The following is a 19358-nucleotide window of genomic DNA, read 5'->3' on the forward strand; positions in this document are numbered from 1 at the left end:
ATTGGGTCTACTTTGTTGACATCAGCCAGATTAATCCCATCTCTTTAAGAAGTTCATTCTTAGTAACCAACTAAAATTTGCACTCATTTGCATAGGATGTTTGTAGTTAACAACTGCAAAACAGATTCTCCACCCTATGCTGCTTATGTGTTTTACTTGAATACTCTTCATGAGAATGCTTGATACTGAATGACAGGACAGGTCATCTAGTCTGAGGGATACACCCCTGGGCTCAGCGTTGAAGTGTAACAGTTAACATCAACTCTTAAGAGTCCCAGCATTTCAGTGCTTTGTCTTTTGTTAATGTTCTAAGGCCAGTAATCATGCAAACACAAACATTACAGGCATCAGGACTCCACACTATGCTCCAAGCAAAGGAATGGTTTTCCAGACTTTCACTGATAATTGATACAGGGATTATAGGCCATCAAATTTCAGTTAAATTTAAATTCTCAACTATAGAAATACCTAGTCATTTTTCTGTTGCTAATTCTGTGGCACTGACTTTATAGTAGAAAATTGTTTCACTGGTTGTATCGTGTACTAACTTCAGAGGTAAAAGGGTAGAACCAGCTACTGCTGTTAACATGTACATACAAGCTACAGACTTGGAAGCCTACAAAACCAGTTACCACAATTTCAACTTAAGAGAATTCACTTAAGTAAACACTGGGCTACATTCAAAGTTATCCCTTAACCACCAAATATCTGCTGCTTCAGTCTGTTACCTCCAGTCTTTGTTGGTGATCCACTGTCCAGAATCCAAAGGAAATTAGTCGCTAGTGTGGCTGATGTAGGAAGTGACTGTGTGCAAGATCCAGCCCATTTATTGTGAGGAAAGTGTGACTGATGCAGACACACCTGTAGTTTCATTCGTTTTTTTTTCACCCCCTCCCCTTCAATATACGCTGCATTTCAGGCCACCCCTTCCACAGACAGCAGCCATGTTCTTTGGAGAACTTTATTAAAATATATCCAAGAAGTAATCGAACATTTTCTAACGAGTTAGGAGAGAACTGAAGTAAGAATAACATCTGTACAGAGGACAGTGCTATCAGTTTTTGTTTACATGCTTTATTTCAACATTTCACAGTTTAGTTATTGTCTACAAAAATATATTTCTGAAACTCTGAGTCCTCTATAAAAAAGCTGGTCAGCAGCAGTGACCCTGACAAACAGAATGTACCTTGGAACAGTATGAGCACCTCCTGTAAGCAGGTTAGTGCAGCTAGGGCACTCCTGCCTCACCCTGGGAAACTTCTATTCTTTGGGATTAAAGCTCTGCACTAGTCCTGAAGGAAGGCATTTTAAGAGGGGAAAAAATAAGAAAATCAAATCCTTCCACTTCTATATACTGTGCTAAGATTGGGAGGAGGAGCTGCGAATCAGTGTATCACATAGGAGAGGGTGCTATCGAAAGGGATTGGCACTCACAGGATGGAGAAGACCACAGTGTACTTCAGTATTAGTAATTTTTTCTCTGAGCCGTCTGTTCAGAACAGCCTTGGTCTGGTGATGATAGGTTCAGTCTATAAAGCAGGGGTACAAATGGCATATACGCATAGTAATTCTACAGGCACTGAGACCCTTCTGTGAGATCATAGTCAAGGTTCTGTTCAGTTTTATCTCATCATTTTCTGCTGAGGCTTTCATCAAGGGGAAAGTTGTCTTATATCCCATCCCAAGTCTACATGGTGTTGAATAGACTGTCACTATCATCAGTGCTGTATGGGTACAGTCCTCAGTACCTATAATGAAGTATTTCTTATGCATCAGTTTTTTTACTCCTATTCTTACTAGTCGCCAAATATAAGAATTGAGAAACTCTCATGTCTTTCCACTCTTCCTCTGCTCAGAGCTGCTTGACTGATCTTCAGAGACCACTGCAGTTACAAAAAAAAAAAAAAAAAAACAAACTGCTGCCTTTTAAAAATGTACCTTGCATTGTGCTTTAGAAGAGATAAGATGAACATACTCCGATCCCCTGCATTCACAAAGCTCGTAACTAGAAGCCCCTTACCACAAAGTAATCTGCGGACCTGAACCTCTAAGCAGGACAGGACTTTTCAGCAGAAAATAAGGAAACGGTAGTTATGGACAGACTGCTTCCCTAATGCAGTAACAGACAGAAGGATCAACTCTCAGTCCTGATTGAAACTTCTCTCCACCTGCCCGTCAGAATAACAGTTTTCTGAGCTAGTAGCTTGTAAAATTTAGGTTTTCTAGAAATTAAGAAAACAGAAAAGGGCTGCTGGTTATTTTTAGGTACAGCTCCAACTGAAATGCTTCTGAACTCTAAGCTTTTCCTCAAAAAAACTCCTGTAACTTGTGCCTACCACCAGTCCCAGTCTGACCTGAGCAGCCAAGGAGGTATATGAATTTTAAGTAGAGTATCATCCATGAAGAATGGAAGTCAAGAATCTTCATTAACATAAATATCTTATCAAAAAAGACACTCAGCAGTAGAGAACTAGAATTTCACTAATGCTAAAGTGTAAAATCTATAAGAAAACACCTGAAGTTTACTTCTTGCCTCATTTTCTTTCTTGAATTGCCAAGAGTTTTTTTCTGTTGTTTGTGTGTTTTTGGAGGTTGGGGTCAGAGTGCAGGCACACATGTGGAGAGGAATATATCACTTCACCGTATCACTAGTTAGCAATTACACAAATGCAGTACTGGAGAGTAACTTAAAACCTGGAAAAAGCCTGAAACCTTTGCAACTCTGAAAGCTTTGTTCAGCTTCTCAAATTGTAAACAGCCTAAGCAAATAATTTCATCCACTCCTCAAGGTGTTTTTGCAGTCTGTTCCCACTATTCAGCTCCCAGTCACAGACACACAAAAGAGGGAGGAATCAAGGGAGACAGACAAAACCACACCATATATGCCTCCTGTATAGCACCTACTTTAATGTACCCACACAACAGAAATAAGTCATCACGGATTGTTACATCTTGTGCATGGAAAGGCTGTAACTGAAGTGTAACAAGATGAAATTTAAAGGAAAATCTCCTGTGGAACCCATTTTGCTGAAGACTCCTCTCCCCTCAAAGAATTGATTCATTCTCAATCATTTGGGACAGAGAAATTGGAAAAGACTTCAAAGACTTCAGAGTAACAATCCTGCCTTGGCTTCAGGTGATAAGCTAATTGTATTCTCTTTCTCCTTTAGTATCACAAAGCTAAAAAGCTCCATTTTACTCTACCCACTATTGAAGATGCAGTATATGCTAGCAGAGCTACAGCAACTAGAGTAATTTGGTCAAGCCTTAAAAGCTGTGTTCTCCATGAGCAGAGACAAGGGTCACCAGCACTGGTATGTTACTTCTAGTTGATGCAGTTATGCCTACAAAATTCTGTAGCACAAAGTTTAGAATTATAACATACCCTGTGAATAAACAGCGCCATTAGACTGAGGTATGTGTGTGCGAGGAACCAGCAATTGCAGCTGCAAATTATTGCTACTTGCTGTCTCCCAGTGCAAGTTTTTCCTATTTCTGCATTCTCTTGCCTTCTCTGAGGTATGCAAACTCCACAGTGAATTATTCTGAAGCCTCACAAACAGTGGCCACCAGAACACAGTTTGTGACTTTTTAATCCATTCCAAATGTTTTACAAGACTGACTTTGAATCTGCCACTTTTACACCTACTACTGCATAGAGAAAACTTATGGTCAAGAACAAGCAGTGCCTGCGCTGTTCTCACAGAAAAACTTGATTAAAACAAGCAAGGTAATGCACAGAGCTGAGGCTGCATTCTACCAACAGCGTAATACAGACAAGAGTCACTTCTCCGATTTCCATATCTTTTTCTGGTATTTCCCATGCCTATTCTTTGAGAGGATCAGCCAAATGGAACATAAGCTGCTACAAGTCACAACTGAAAAATGTGCGCTGGTCTGGTATTAGGGGCACTGAAGGCCCTTCCTGATCAGGCAGCTCTACCTCTCCCATTTTCAAGTGCACTACAGACAGTTCCCTGTCACAGACGATCAAGGCAGACATATAGGAAAAATCACTGGTTAAACCAAGTATTTCCAAGGGGAGGCAAGGTCACTGCTGCCCTGCCCCAGAGAAGGAGAAAGATTCACTGAGAGATAATAACTAAAAGGGTTATAAAATAAAGGCAAGAGCTAAAGTTTGCCAGTAATGAAATGCATCCTCCTGTCCTATATGAACAGGAAACAGTCTCTGTATGGTGTTAAAGAAGGTCCTAGGAGGAGATATCCTCCTATTTTTTTCAGCTGACAGAGGAAAGGAGAGAGAGATGCTGCTACTGGTCAGCAGGAATCTCTCTGTCTGCATCCAGTTTACTCGTCTCTCCTGGGGAAGGGGTACGTGGTGCAGAGAGGGAAACAGAAGGGATCCCATGAGCTACAATCCCTTCCACTACTGGTGGTTCTGGTAGCCCGGGGGTGGCTACTCCCACTACTCCTGGAGGAAACCTGAAACCAACAGAAACATGAATTACATGCTTGGTCCAACAGTTTTGCAAGGGAAAGGGAGCTGTGCCCTTAGGCACCTGCTGAATACAAATCCCTTTTTCTAGCAGAATTGCTCCAAGGTATAGAATATAGGAAAAGTCTCCAGAGCCGAAGAGTTGCAGTTACATCCTATTACCAAATGACACCTGTTCTCAGACAGACAGAGACAGTTTCAGGTCACGTGCTAAGCATTTGGAAGGCAAGTACAAACTTTGTTTGTATATCCTGTGGGAAACAGCATGAGGCACAGTATGGAGATATCCTGAAGAGCTGGAAATTCCCCCCCCCATCAGCAGGAAGAGTACAAGCTACCAGCTATGCTTCACTGGGATCCAAGATAGAAAAGTAAGACTGTTTTCTTAGTTTAGCTAGGAAATAAGATAAAAAAAAAAAAATAGTAGAGACATACTTACGAATTGTTAAGAAACCATTTACTTCCATACTGCCTCCCCATGCCTTCTCAATAAATATATCTGAACCTATCCACAATCATTCTGCAAGCCTGTAACAGCCTGAAATACACCCTTATTTAGGCCACTGCCCAAATCTACCAGACAATGTCTTTTTGAGAGTCCTCATCTGAGCTACTGATAAGAACTGTGCTTTGTTTATACAGACATAGTGATATGTGCACCTTCTAAATGTTAAGATCTAGTTGTCTTTTCAGGCACCCAGCAGGCTTTCTTATATCAAAAGATTTCTTGGGCAGGTCTTGCAAGGATTTGGAAAAAATAACCAGTATTCAGTTTGAACAAAACATAACCAGGCAAATGCTAAATCCTAGTATGGTTTCAGTAGTGCTGCAGTTAACTTTCTGGAAATTGCTCATTTACAGAGTATATAGGAACAGAAACACATCTGCTTGCAGGTACAAGTAGTTCTCAAACCCAAAGAGGAACGTTGGCCTATTTCAGCAGGAAAATCTGCTTGGAAGCAATAACCTATATATCTCACCTGTATGCTGCAGCTCCATTGAGTTCTGGGTGGACACTTGCAGGATCAATACTGGACCACTGTGCTGCTAACAGCAAATACTCCTTATTAACACAGTTCCTCAAAGCATCAGGTATGTGACCTGCAGGAGCACCAAGAATGACAGAAAACAGAACAGAACAGAAAAACGAGACAAATAGAAGGTGCTCATCCCTAGCAGTATTTACAAATGAAAGTAAAAAGGAAACATTCGGTATTCTAATTTCACAGGATAACACTGGACAGGGGTGACTCCTCTGAACAACTGGTCTCTGAAGAACACACGAAACGGATCCTTCCTTCCCACTTTTGTGATCTTGGGGAAATCACTGGCCATGTAAACTGCAATCACCAGGGCTCACCTTTCCCAGGAGACAACATGTGCTACTCCAGAAAGAGGTGTACAGAGTAACTGTCAAAAGCAATTACTGCAAAGGATTTAGAAGATGTAGTTTCAGTGAAACTCAGCAAGAATTTCAATGCCTTCCCAAGGAGGGAAAGTGCCATTCCAGCATTAGTTACTACATTCTCAAAAGGCACGGGGACAATTACCAACTTACACTGCAGTTCCAGAAACCAGTTACTGAGTCTAAGAACAATCAGCAGTTCCAAATCCGTAATCCTTGCAGTGAACTAACAAAAGAATCCTAATCCAGCAGCAGCTGCAGATCAAACACAGTCTTCCTCGTTACCTGTAATAGCTCTGCGGATCTCTTTAGCTGCATCTTCTCTGGACTCAATGGAAGCTTGCTCGCTGTACCAGGCAGTGTGTGGGGTGCAGATCACATTGGGTGCATCTTTTAAGGGCCCCTGAGCAAAGCTGTGGGGGGAAAAAAAAAATTATCTCCAGAAATGATAACTCCATTTGTCCTCTCAGGTATCAACATAACATAAACATGAAAGAATCATCTAGTGCTTGAGTAACATAACAGGCATGCAGGTGTAGTGATACCTGAAAGGCTCAGATTCATGTACATCCAATGCTGTTCCTCTGATTCTCCCCTCTTTCAAGGCTTGAGCTAAGGCTTTCTCATCAACCAGCCCTCCCCGGGCTGTGTTCACTAAGAAGCAGCCTTGGCGCATCTGAAAGAAGAAAAATATTAAGTGGGTTGATAAAGACTTCCCAGGGGAACAAAGTGAATCTTGGGAACTCTACTGAAAATGAACAGGAGCCTGCAGTGATTAGATGAGGCCCGGACGAACTAGGAGTGCTCTCACTGCAAAGCTAACCACAGGGGAAATGCCTGCAAGCAATGCTTGAGAAATTTGCTTTAAAAATGAACAAAGAAAACCACAATACAACAAGGGCAAAACTGGAACTCTCAAATTTTGCACTCCATATTCATCCTACTAATTTAAAGAAGAGGACATGAATCAAGTATGCAGCTATACAAAACTGGACTATGATGTCCAGATGTCTCTCATGAAAGCACTGAAAAGCATTCAGACTAGTGGAGTAGAGCCCGAGACTGGCTTTGCAGTGGGCTTGGGCAGAAAGACTTTGACAGAGCTGTGTAAAGAAGCTTACATAGTTCCATCCACACCAGATCTGACTCTAACCAGTACAACCAGTTATGCATTTTAAAGGTAATTTTAAATTATTTAATAACATAAAACATTCTTAATAAGTGAAATTACTTGGTAAAAAGAGCCAATCATATTTTTCTCTTAACAAGAAATTCTATAAGCACAAAGCACAGGCACCCAGATCCACATGCTCCCAGCCTCCGAAGGCAGCAGGAGGCACACAGCAGAGGCAGCAGGATTCACACGCTCTCAGCCTCTGTGAAAGCAGCAGTTTCTGTTTGCATTCATTTCCACAGTGCTCTGTGGGGGAAATCAAGCTCCTGCTGCACCTGTTTAATAGTGAAGTCATTGATGAGGTGATGGTTATGTTCATTCAGGCTGCAGTGCAATGTGATGCAATCGCTGTGCATTAGTAGATCCTGCAGGGTTCCTACTCGTTGTAAACCCAAGGATCGCTCCACTCCATCCGGCAGATAGGGATCATAGAAAATCACGTTGAAGCCAAAGGACTTGGCTCGCAGAGCCACTGCCTGTCCAACTCGGCCTTCACAAAAGAAAACCCACAATCATCAAGGAAAGGTAAAACAAACTTTTAAAACAAGATACTGGGGTAGACTGGGAGCCTACACTGGAGTTTACTGCCAGGCCCAAGGTACTGCAGCCCTGGACATTCCTAGGATTGCCACAGCAATCCAAAGGAGGCTGGCTATTTATTCAGTGCTGATCTCATTTGACTAATTCTAGTCATTCCCTGTGCAATAGACGGAGCTTACCCTAAAATAAGCTGTTTTTCAAATCAAATCTGTACCCTGTTTCAGAGGCAGCAATAGTCTGATCACAAGAACTTGGAGAAGGAATTGGTAGCTTTCAGGCAGTTTTGTTACTGATACAGAGGCTAGCACGCAGGGAAGCAGTCACTGAGAACAGCTGTCTGAATGTTCCAATTCATCCAACCATCTGAGTAAGAAAAAAATCCCCAATCCCATGGTATATACTCAACTCTTGAAGATGTTCAGCTGCACTGAACAGGACACTAGCATTTCTTAACAGTCAGTGTGTTTCATAATGAACAGCTGTAAAATTCTTTTTTTTTTTTTTCTCTCCAGTCTGTGACTCTTAGGTTCCCAAAAACATTCACAGTTTGCTTTTCAGTCTAACGATTCCCATCACTTACCTAGTCCAATGATGCCCAAAGTCTCCCCACGGATACGCACAGCACCTCCAGCCACCTCTCGAATCTGCTCCACACTTGAAGCTCGGTTCCCCTCCCGCATAGCCTGATGTAGCCAAGTAACACGGCGATAGAGGTTCAAGATGTGGCAGAGGGTAGAATCAGCAGTCTCCTCTACAGAGGAGGAAGGGATGTTGCAAACTGCAATACCTACAAAACCACAGAGTTCATACGAGATTTTTAGCATCACAACACTGAACCAAAATTATGCTCTTTAGGCATAAATGCTGAAACGTAATTCAGTGCTCCAGAACTACTGCTAAGAAACACAGGATTCATTTCAGAAGCTGATTCTACTATCAGTCAGGTTTTTAACCCCAAGGAAATTTCATTCCTTCCTTATACATATCCATTTGATTGACATCCTCACCAGAAAAAAAAATAGCTGAAATGCGAAAACTGGATCACACAAGTGACAAAAGAAAACTACTGTTTTAGGAGGTCTGCACTGAAGAAGATGCACTCATTCCAGAGATACTCCTGACAGATTAACTGACAGATTGTAGAAGAATTAAGAAGACAGATGGTTGTGCTCTTTCATGCTTCACAGTCCAGATGCTCACTCAACTAACAGCTTCCCCAGGAGCAACACTAAGTAACTACCTCATTAAATGCAGAGAGAAACCACAAGAGTTTGAAGTTACATTTAAAAATAACAACATATAACACTCCCACTCTAGAATAATATACAGCCACAAGAGACCATAAAACCAAAGCTAGAACTATCAGGTACATCACTAATGCCGGCAGAGTAAAGGTGTTGGAAGCACAAATTACTGCCAGAAAAAAGAAAAGATGCCAGAGCACTGCAGCAATATGTGGTCATTCCTGAGCTGTCTATCCAAAATAAAAACAAAACTACAAAACAAAACAAACAACAACAACAACAAAAAGGGGAAGAGGAGAGGCAGGCAGCATATCACTTCCCTGCTGCTATCCTCCATTCAACAATTTACTGCTCCTAAACAGGGGTAAGCACCACTTCAGAAGAGATTTTTTTCATTTTATTTTTAGCAGCCAAGAAATAAAAATAACTAGATAAAAAAAGGGACTCTGAAATGTAATGCTTGTCAAACCAAGCAAAATTTTCCTCCTCAAATTCCATCATCTATCTAAAAACTAGAAATAAAATATAGGTAATGATTGAGGACACAAGATTCAGCAGTACATCACTCTTTGTAAACCTATTACATAGGAGACATTGAACTAAATTCAGATCACACTTTCCTCCTAAGTGAACTACATGAACAGCCCTGCACAATCCCAGATATCCAATACCTTTTCTCTATTGAATCATTTACAACTGTGTCATAATGCCACACAGATGATTTGGAGAAGATGAAAAGGGAAAATGGGAAAACCTAACTTCTTATCATCTCACTAGTTAACATCTCATTCAACTTCAGACAAACCGGATACATTCATCTCTTTCGTAAGTAGGCACAAATTTGTGTTTACGTGCAATATGATGCTTAAGTGTAAGAAAACACAATGACATGAGCCTTTTGCACCAATTTGGGGATTCAGAACATACAAGGAACAGTACCGTACTTTGGAATGAATTAAAGGGTCTGACTAAAAGCACAGAAATAATTGTTAATTGTTCAGCCAGAAAGCGTAATGGCTGAATAAGAGCCAAATACCTTGCCAGGAATTCTTGGGAATCTAGACAAACATGCATTCTTCATTTGTTTGCAGTTCATCTGTTCTTACGGATCTTGAAATTGTATTGCCTATTACAATTTTATATATAAATACTTGCACTTGGTTTAAGCTTAATCTGATTTGTATTAAGTCAGGTTTCAAATAACTGTCACAACCTTAAAAAAGAAGGCATGGGGTTCTTAGCTGATCCACCTCCTTAAGGAGACTAGAGTCTAAAAGCCTCACTACCATATGTTTAATAATGAATAGCAGCTTTGTGTCACCTGATCCAGAGACCCTTCACATGCCTAAACTTCTGCTGGGATCTACAGGGATCCATAAGATATTGAAGCAGTACCCATATATAAAAAACAAACAGAAAAAAAATCACTAATCAAGCATTTGCAGTGAGTTTACCCCTTGCACGCTGCTTTCAGATGTCAGTTTGCTCAGTTGTTTCCCCACAAACAACCCAATACTGCCTCACCAAAGAGAGGTTATCTAGACATCATATATAGCTTTCTGAACCTTAGAAAATTGCAAAGGGTCTGGTATCTATAGCAGAGTAATTTGAGAACTGAGATTCTTCCTTTCAGGCCACCTACCAGCTCAGATATTTCTCTGCTTCCTGATGATGCCTCCTACTAAGCAATTCAAAATCTTTTCACATAAAGATTTTTAAAGCACATAGTTATATACAGAAAAACACATGCAGTGCTCTACTTCTCATTCAGTTCTGATCACATCAGAACCCTAATGGTATCACCATACCTAATTCTGCAGCAGATTTGATGTCAACATTGTCATAGCCACTGCCAATACGCACAATGACCCTGAGGGCTTTGAATTTCTCCAGATCCTGACGAGACAGCGTAATGGTGTGATACATCAGAGCTCCTACTGCCTCATTCAGTACCTACAACAAAAAGCAGTCCAAATCAATCTCTACCTTGATACACAAAGAGACAGAGCTCAATGTCCAAATGCTCGTATATTTTCTTCCCCACCTTTTCATGGATTTCCTGAGTTGACTGAGCATCGCAAAATGCCACTGTAGCAACATCCTTCAGGATGGGCATCTCCACAGTGCAATCTCTTCCATCCAGGAGCGCAACCAGTGGCCGTGCTGGCATCGGGCCATTCACAAGAGGAGGCCGTATGCCTATTAAGAAAGTCAGCAGAAGCGATTGTATGAAATACAGCATGTATGAAATGAAGCCCTCATCTGCTAGTCCAATAAATCACTAGTTCTTCTGGAACTCTACAGTATTAACGAAGGGATTACTTAAAGCAAAAGAAATAAACAGGAAACCAACGAGGAAGTGAACCTGGGGGGTGGGGGGGAAGCTCTCTGTCATTACTATACATTAAAGAAGAAAAAAAAAAGCCTGATAGAGAATAAGGTAACAGAGGAGACCTCACAAGCACGTATGCTTACTCTAGACTCCCAAAACCAAGAATGCAGTCCGTTCGGGCCTACTGCCTCCTCGCGCCGCCCGTTCCCAGGCCCTAGCTCCGCTTCCTTTCGAGGCGTGCAGAGGAACCCGCGCACTGGCGGCGCCCCCGCGGTCCGCCCCCGCGAGGCGCTGCCTCCGCCTCAGCGGCGCGGAGCGCGCGGCTCCCGGCAGGGAGCGCCGCAGCCGGGCCTGGGGCCCCGCCGCACGAGGCCGCGCTGCCGCCGGGGGCCGGGGCCGGGGCCGGGGCCGCCCGCCCCGCCTCACCTTCGCAGATCCGGTCCAGCCGCTGCCGCTTCACTTTGTGCCGGTCCATGAGCCGGGCCGGGTCGCGCCGCTCAGCGCCGCGGAGGAACGGTGGAGGAACGCGGCGCTGCTCGCCGCCGGCTCCCGCGGCAAAGCGGAAGGGCCGGGCCGCGGCCCCGCGGCCCCGCAGCCGTGGAGGCCTCGCAGCCGCAGCGCCGCTCGCTTCCGCTTCCGGCTGCCGCCGCCGCGGCCCCGCGCCCCGCCGCGGGCCGCCCCACAACCCTCCGCGGCGCAGCAGCGAGCGAGGGCCCCAGGCCAGCGGCCAGGGAGCGCGCAGCAGGGCCCAGCGCGCCGCCCGCCCCGCCCCGCCCCGCCCCGCCCCGCCGGGCTCTCGGCCCGCGCTGACGGGGCCGCCTCGCTCGCTGGGGAGTCGGTGTCGCAGAACCGGCGCGTGGGGTCCTTCGGGCAGGCAGCTCCTCGGTACTGGACCGAGGGGCTCGTGTAGTACCCGCGAGGAAACGGCCGAAAGGAGGGCGGTGCGCGTGAAGGGCTTGTAGACGTAGCGAGCTGTTCGCAAATAGCTGTCACCAGAAGGGGCGATGAGCAAGGCGAGAGTGATTTCAATCAATCGCAAGCTACCTGCTTGACTACACCTTTACAGGTCTTTTGGGAGGGGGGTGGGAAAAACTGCTCTGGGCACGAATGCTAAGCCACGCAAAACTCTAAGGAGGAAGGAGTCTCACAACAAGTGCTGTCCTAAGCTGGTACTACGCTTTCCTCAGGTATATGCGCTGCCAATAGTGACAAAAACACCAAGATATCCACTTCATCACACCGGAGACATGAGTGGTGGTCTTTCTTCCTGCCTATCATTTGTGAGATTGGGTGTTTTTCTTGCTATATGCAAACATGCTGCCCTATTACTTCTCTGCCTTCCTCACTAATACGCTTCGCTGTTTTATTGAAGAGTTTAGTAAGGCCTGGTGCTCTGTGTCATGCCTTCTCTCTCTGCTGTTACAAGACCTTGGCTAAAGTCATGGGTGCACTTGTGTTAAATCTAGTGAGGTGGCCCCTTCACAGATGGTTTCTGCTGTGCATCCGGAGCTTTCCATCTTGGCCATGTCCCACCTACTCTTCTGACTGTTAAAACTCCATGAAACTGTCTATTGTGTATTTTACAGGTGCCTGCTCTGCTCTCTGGGCAATTTCAAAGCCTGATTGACAAGTTCTACATCCTTGACTGCCACTATCTCTGTGAGTATAAGGGGATACAGCAAGATGAGGGAGCTGGGTAAGTTGTGGTGGTTGAGGGGCTGGCTGAGGAGGCAAAAGGGGTGTGGATGAAGACACTTAAAGATGAAGCAAAATTATGGGAGGTAGAGCGACTGGGGTATTAGATGATTTTGTAAGAGCAGGCTGTTGAATAAGGCAGTGCTTCTGGCTGTCTTCCCCAGAGAAATACCATCAGAATACTCTGGCATAGTATAGCTTTCTAGCCAGTTTCTCTGTGTTACAGAATGGTATAAAAAGGTGGCAAACATGGACTGCAAATTTCACAGAGTATTCTACAGTGTCTAGCAGTTTGTGGCATCTGTGTATATAATAGTCCTTGGTAGGACTTTCTCCCATAAATGTTTCCATCTTATTTTTTTTCAAATTTATGTGATTTTCTCGCTTTCATACTTCCCCATAACAGAGTTCTGAAGCTTTTCCTTATCCTATGTGATCTGAACCTCACACTGTTTTTTCTTTTGGTTTCTACAGTGTCTATACAGAGACGGTCATTTTCCATTTCAAGGCACTCAGGGGTCTATAGACCTATGTCAGATCCTCCTTAGTCATTTCTTCATGACTGAAGAACCTCTGTGTATTCACCTCTTCCATGCTGGGAAACCATTTTGTACTTTGATCATCCCTGCCTTGTACCTCTTCCATCTCTGTAACATTCTTTTTAGTTAGAGGACCTAGAAGGTCTTAATACAGTTCCATTATGAACTTCTCTGTTTTGTTGTTTGTTCTTAATATTTGATTAGGTTTTAGTTTGGGTTTTGCCATTACTGAGTTCATGAGAACAGATATAATAGGCAGTTCTGTGAAACTCTGATTACCTTCCTCCCAAATAGTCTGTGTGATCACTGTTCATGTAAAGTTAGCATCGCTTTCTCCCCATCTCCCTGTACAAACTAACATAGATAAAGGTACTCATGGAGTGCTGGACTCCTAGTTGTTTCAGCCACTAGACTATGGTCCCTGTCTCCCCTGTAAGTGCTGGCATGGAATCAAGAATGATTCTGGCCACACTGAGAACATACTGGCTTCCATGATACACTGTCTAGTTTTGTCTGCCCAGCATCCCACAGTAATAACCACTTGACATAATGCATTTTCCTTCCATTCACCAGGAACTTTGTGAATCCCAGAGCTATTGTCCAATGCAACATCAGGACTTCAAAGCAGAGTTGCTGAAATTCTACACCACAAGCAAGTCATAGACTTTGTAGTGAAGGAAGCGGGACCAGATCACTCACCTCATGAAACTGTGAGCACCAAAGCAATAGCTGGAGTGGAAGCTGCCTAAGAGAGTTCTGCCTTCCAGAGCAAAGTTTTCTTCCCTGAAGACAACTAGACTGTGATGGTGAAAGAAAGAGAACCTTCCTTGTTCTACTGACAGGGCTAGGACAAATTAGGAAGTCTGTTTAAAAAATCTCAGTGCTGCCTCTGTGGGACACTGGCTGAGCATAAAGTCTCAAATGAAATGGTACCATAGCTGCTTAGGGAAAAGAACAGGCTTTCTTCAATAAATACTAAGCCAGCTTTCAGGTTGTCTTGTCTAAAGCCTGCAAGGTAGTGTATGTCATCAGCTGAGCTCAGCTCTCCTGCTTCAGACAGCACTCCCCATGTTTCTTTTTAATACTAAACACTGCTGTGGATTTTTTTGTTAGTTTTCACTTCTCACTGGTAAAATAAGGAACTGGAGCAGACTGAAGTGTATGATAACTGAACCTTCTTTCCTGTGGCAATTAAAAAAGCTAGGCATGCAGGTGCTAATGGATATCTAAAATGATTTCTCAGCCCATCAGTAGCCAGGATCAGGTATGCCCAGCAAATAAGTCCCCAACAACTGCTTCTATAAGGATCAACAGTGAGAACTGGAAAAATATTAATTTCTCTATCATGTCTGTTAAGCCCTTATTGACATGGTTTTCCCAACCTGTGGCTATTAAACCACAGAGACATTTTTTTTGGAGTACTGGCTCAGTGTAATTGGATTGTTGGCATCTCGGTTTAGATTCTTTGTGGTGGGGATGACAAGTCTGAAACTGTTATCTTTATGTATATTTAAATAGCACTAGCCAGCAGATCAGGTTAGTGAAAGCAGCTTTCTGTAAGGGAAGTCTGTTCAAATTCTGGTTTTGGGATGTTTTTCCAGCCCCCTGTGCTGCAGCTGAGAGTGGCTGTTTTCAGAGACAGACAAGGACTAGGTGGAATTCTATCCAGTGTCTTTCTGCCACTCCAAAAGTTTGGCATAGTCCCCAAGACTGTATCTAATACAAAAGATCAGACTAAGCTTTCTTACCCCTCAAATTAGAAAATTACCAAGCTAAAGAAATACTAATGTTAATTGTATCATACACAATGAGATTGTATGTTCTGTTTTACAGCTGACGTGTTGCCACTAAGCTCTTGACAAATAAAAAAAGAAATTAAATATGGGTGGTGATAGTAGACAGGGTGGGGGAGGGCATATTGCTTTTTCAAATTCTGTTAGAATTTGAAATTGATCACAGAATTGTCTAGGTTGGAAGAGACCTCCAAGATCACCTAGTCCAACCTCTGACCTAACTATAACAAGTCCTCCACTAAGCCAAAGTTAGGAACCAGAATAAAACAAATTATAATCTACCAGCCATGTATGTTTTAACTTTCTCCTGCCCTAAGGAGTAATACTTCTGAGGGCTATAGTTCTCAGAAGATGGGTCCATATTAATTTGTCAGCTCTTATCAGACTTATTTATGTGCTCATATCTAGCAAAACCTATCTGAGAGCAACAGAGTCTGAAGATCGTGTACACTAGGAACAGAGAAACAATGATTAACACAGTACTGCCCCTAGCAGTATTTTCTACACAGCACTGGGCACACTTGTTCATAAGGGCTGAGATGACTGACAGAGCTGGCTTTCCACTGCTGTTGTCCAGGGCTTCTGGACACCCTGTGAGGAAAAGACCCACCAGGTGGCACTCCTGCAGCACTACTTGAGGACTACAGTCAAAATTCAGTGCAGCCAACTACTTTTCCAGCACATCTCACTCCTAGAAGAAGGGAATTGAGACAGGTCTTTCCTGAGAGATGTCACAAACAGGAACTGCAGAGTACTGTAGAATATCTAGTGTTCCTGAGCCTTTTTAGGGCTGCATGATGGGATTTTTTCCCCAGGGTGTTAGGTGGGATATAGACTCTACAGGAACTCATGTATGTGTATGTTCATCAAGCAGAGATGGTTCTGTACTACTTTGTGTTACTCCCCAACCATGTGACCTGCCAGTGAACAGGGCCCTGGGGATCTAACTAGAACATCTTCCTTATTTTTTTCATCTTCTATTTTTCGTTTACAGTTATTATTTACAAATCATCTAGATCATTGTGGTAAAAGAGGTGCATGAGCATGCCTGTGATGGTGCCTCAACTATTGGCACAGCTTCCCTTCAGAATGGATTAGTTAAAAAAAAAGTCTATAATGCTACTAAACGTTAAAAAAAAAAAAAAAAAAAAGTAATAAAAATGGACAGCTTTACCCATTTGGCTTGCATGCAAAATCTCACCTTCTCACCTACAGTCTCCTTTTACATTTATACTGACTGATCATCTTCTCTATATAAAAACCTTGCTTAAGACCTCTCTGGTGCACAAAGATAGCCTCCTAGGTTGTCAACGTTATCTCACTGATAGCTTTTAAGGCAAGTAATTAGTTGGATGCTTAAAAAGAACAGGAGAGAAAGGAGGGAAGATGTAAAGAGGACATTTCTGAGGGCAAAGAATGAGACTGGAAATCGTGGAGGCCCTGTTGCCAGGGGCAGAACTAGCAGAGAAATCCTTGTCCATCTGGGCACAGCAGCTCAGTGTTGTGGTCCAAAGTCCTGCCATGTGGGAGTGGCTTGTCTTTCCTGGTAGTTTCTAAAGCACCTAATGCTGTTGATAAGATGTAAAGTAAACATCAGCCCCTGCACTGCTGCTCTGCCATGTGCCCATCTCTTTTACGAGCAAAAAGAGGAAAATACACAGGAGCAATTAAAATAAAGCCCTGCTGCAAGCAGACAAGCCTGCTGCCTCCAGCGCTGTTTTAAACAGGACTGAAAGGTGGTGAAGGTGGCAGCGGCGTGGAATCACTGATCTTTCCTAATGTGCCCAGGGGTGTCCTCTGTCTCATAATTTAAGGAGAATGGAAACCCAGTCCATTTTCCCCTACTGAATCAAGGGAAAATAATCTAATGCATGTCCTGTCACTTAATTGCTCTCGTATCTGTTTAAGTACCTTGCCAACCTACAGGAACAGTAAAATCTTGTTTTCAGTTCCATTATTTTTCTGTTACCATAGTCAATATAATATGTGCCTCTGAACAGCTGCTACCCCTAAGGCATTACAGTATCTGCCTGGGTCTGTCTTGCCATTGCCACATCCACTGTCCTGCATGCTAATTTAGATTCACTTGAGACAAGGAGAAAGCAACTATCTGCTCTGACAATATGCAGCATGGATATACTAGGATCTGGAAAAATGGGCCAGCATTTGTAGGGCTGTAGATTAGTAGGTGCTAGTAAGTGCATCATTTAAATGCTTTTGAATCAAAATATAGTGGAATGTATTACTAAAGCTACTTGTTCCATGTTCTTGTCTCTGAAAAAAAAAAAAAAAAAACAACAAAAAAAAAACCACAGTACTGTTAGAAGGAGCTCCTCTTTTTCTCTCTTGAAGAAAGATTTTGGCTTTCCTCTTACAAATTTTTTTCTTTTGAGCTGCTCCTGACTTGGAGTGCTTCACCCAAGCATATGCACTCTAACCACTGCCCTGACCAGTTGGCGGGAAGGGTTTTTACAGGGTCTCTCATCCAATGTCTGTTCCAGGCAGTACTACCACCAGCACCAAAACAAGTCAGCTATAGCTTTTTCTACAACTTTTGAAAATGTTTGAGGATATAGACTCCAACACATCTCTGGATAACCTATTACAGCACTGCACCAACTTCTTGGTGAAAATGTTTTTCACAATATATAGTCTGAACCACCCAAGTTACAAATTATGGCCATGATCACTTCTTATGTCACCTGCCATTACCAACATGGGTTTGGCTTTGTCACCTTTGCAATTTGCCTTCATGTAGCTGTAGGCTGCTAAAAGATTGTCACTGAGACTCCTCTTCGCCAAGCAAAAAATCCCAGCTCTGTTCACTTCTTTGTGGGTCTTATGCTACTGTCTTGGTAGCCCTCCACTGGACTCTGTCAAGTTCCCACATATCCCTCTTGAACTTTGGGGTTAGGGAACTTCATACAACATTCCAGGTGTGGCCTCAGCAGTGCTAAATAGATAGGAATAACTTCCCTCAGTTCTCTGACCATGTTCTTCCTAATACAGCATGGTGCATGGATTGTCTTACACAGGATCAGGACACACAGGTGTCCAGGTCCTTCCAGAGGGGCTGCTCCTCCGCCAGTCCCTAACCAGAACAGATGCATGGGGCCAGTTCTGCCCTGTTAGAGAGCTCCACTTTTTCTAAACCTCACAAGGTCTCTCTTGACTCAGTCCTCAGGTTTCTCAAAGTCCCTCTGGACTGAAGCTCTGTAGTTCAGTATGTCAATCACTCCCCCTAAAATAACATTATCATAAACTTGCTAGTTCCTTTTTCCTGTAGGATGACTCTTTTTAAGGAGTTAATATCACCATAGATACAGTCTATACATTGAGCTACATGTCTTTGTACCTATCCGTAACTAAATGTCTCCAGTATTCCTGCTGTGAACCACACTGAAGTAAAGTACAAGAGTAGCTTTGAGTGCTTTATTCATAGGAACAAAAGAATAAAACTATATGAGCCATAAGTGGCCAAATGCCACAGGTACTGAAGCAGAAAACTATGGGTAGCTGCTTTAGATGTCAAGACCCTGAACCTTCATCAGCAATGAGCAGCCAGAGCTGTTTAGGGACCCAATACTCATGCTACGAAATGAAAGAGGTTTTTGTTTGCTTTTCTGTGAATACAGACATTAACTTCTGCTGGGCTGTTTGCATTAGGTTAATATTTCTGTAGTGTACAGGTGTTAATATGAGATGTGAGTGTCTGCTGTCTGTCTCTGGTCCCGTAAAGAGCAGAGTGTGGTGCTGTAAATATTAGCCCAGGCAGAGAAGTGTTTGCACAGCCTTCTTCTGTGCTGCCTCCTGCAGTAGAACTCTGATAGTACTCCTTACAAATAATGCAGGCTCAGCTGTCAGAGGCTCAGCATCTTCTGCATTGTGCAGTAACATCCTCTGGTTTTGACTAAAAAAAGCATTGCAGCAATCAAATCCTGAAAAATGCAGCAAAAGCAATGGAGTGCTATAATCTTCAGAAGATCTACGCTAGACAAAGTAAGGTACAACTAAGTAACTCAGCACATACAGCAATCAAAGTACTTGTTTGGTCTAGTCCAATGTTCCTTGGCTGTGGCAGTCCCAGATGCAGAGTCTGGCACATCACTGAAACTGCTACATGCATTAGTACAGTGACATAGTCATTCCAGAGGGAAACTGCAGACTTTTGTTCTCAGTT

The 19358-nt window shown here is 43.2% G+C and overlaps 2 protein-coding genes across 12 annotated transcripts; one reads left to right on the top strand and one right to left on the bottom strand.

Moving 5' to 3' along the window:
• Positions 1-1251: 1251 nt before the first annotated feature.
• LOC311444428 (C-terminal-binding protein 2-like) lies at positions 1252-11779 on the bottom strand. Of its 2 annotated transcripts, none has more exons than XM_084535561.1 (9): positions 11578-11779; positions 10864-11018; positions 10628-10772; positions 8156-8362; positions 7311-7525; positions 6407-6537; positions 6147-6274; positions 5437-5557; positions 1252-4443 (listed from the first exon to the last, which is right to left on the bottom strand). In XM_084535561.1, the coding sequence occupies exons 1-9, from the start codon at positions 11624-11626 to the stop codon at positions 4272-4274; spliced, it is 1323 nt and encodes a 440-aa protein (XP_084391687.1). In that variant the 5' UTR covers positions 11627-11779; the 3' UTR covers positions 1252-4271. The 2 variants fall into 2 exon arrangements, with proteins under 2 accessions (XP_084391687.1, XP_084391688.1); XM_084535562.1 differs by lacking the exon at positions 11578-11779 and adding an exon at positions 11295-11510.
• LOC311444430 (uncharacterized protein) lies at positions 11625-16355 on the top strand (the record flags this gene model as incomplete). 10 transcript variants are annotated; one of them, XR_014697884.1, is made up of 4 exons in its annotated part: positions 11975-12217; positions 12339-12431; positions 12738-12810; positions 13959-16355. XR_014697884.1 is itself a non-coding variant. In XM_084535565.1 (3 exons), coding segments are annotated over 3 exons (543 nt in total). In that variant the 3' UTR covers positions 13961-16355. The 10 variants fall into 10 exon arrangements, 4 of the variants coding, with proteins under 4 accessions (XP_084391691.1, XP_084391692.1, XP_084391690.1 ...); XR_014697886.1 differs by lacking the exon at positions 13959-16355 and adding an exon at positions 13321-13951 and having other exon boundaries at positions 12078-12217; XM_084535565.1 differs by lacking the exon at positions 12339-12431 and having other exon boundaries at positions 11625-12092.
• Between the last annotated feature and the right edge of the window lie 3003 nt (positions 16356-19358).

The sequence above is a fragment of the Aythya ferina genome, assembly GCF_964211825.1.
Source record: "Aythya ferina genome assembly, chromosome: 14".
Taxonomy (NCBI): domain Eukaryota; kingdom Metazoa; phylum Chordata; class Aves; order Anseriformes; family Anatidae; genus Aythya; species Aythya ferina.

What these genes read in the sequence shown, in the direction of transcription:
- LOC311444428 (XM_084535561.1), bottom strand. Translation starts at nt 11,626, where the DNA reads ATGGACCGGCACAAAGTGAAGCGGCAGCGGCTGGACCGGATCTGCGAA. An exon ending in ATGACTTCACTATTAAACAG is followed by an intron (nt 6,538 to 7,310) that starts GTGCAGCAGGAG and finishes TTCTTCTTTCAG; the next exon opens with ATGCGCCAAGGCTGCTTCTT. An exon ending in CATGAATCTGAGCCTTTCAG is followed by an intron (nt 6,275 to 6,406) that starts GTATCACTACAC and finishes TTCCCCCCACAG; the next exon opens with CTTTGCTCAGGGGCCCTTAA.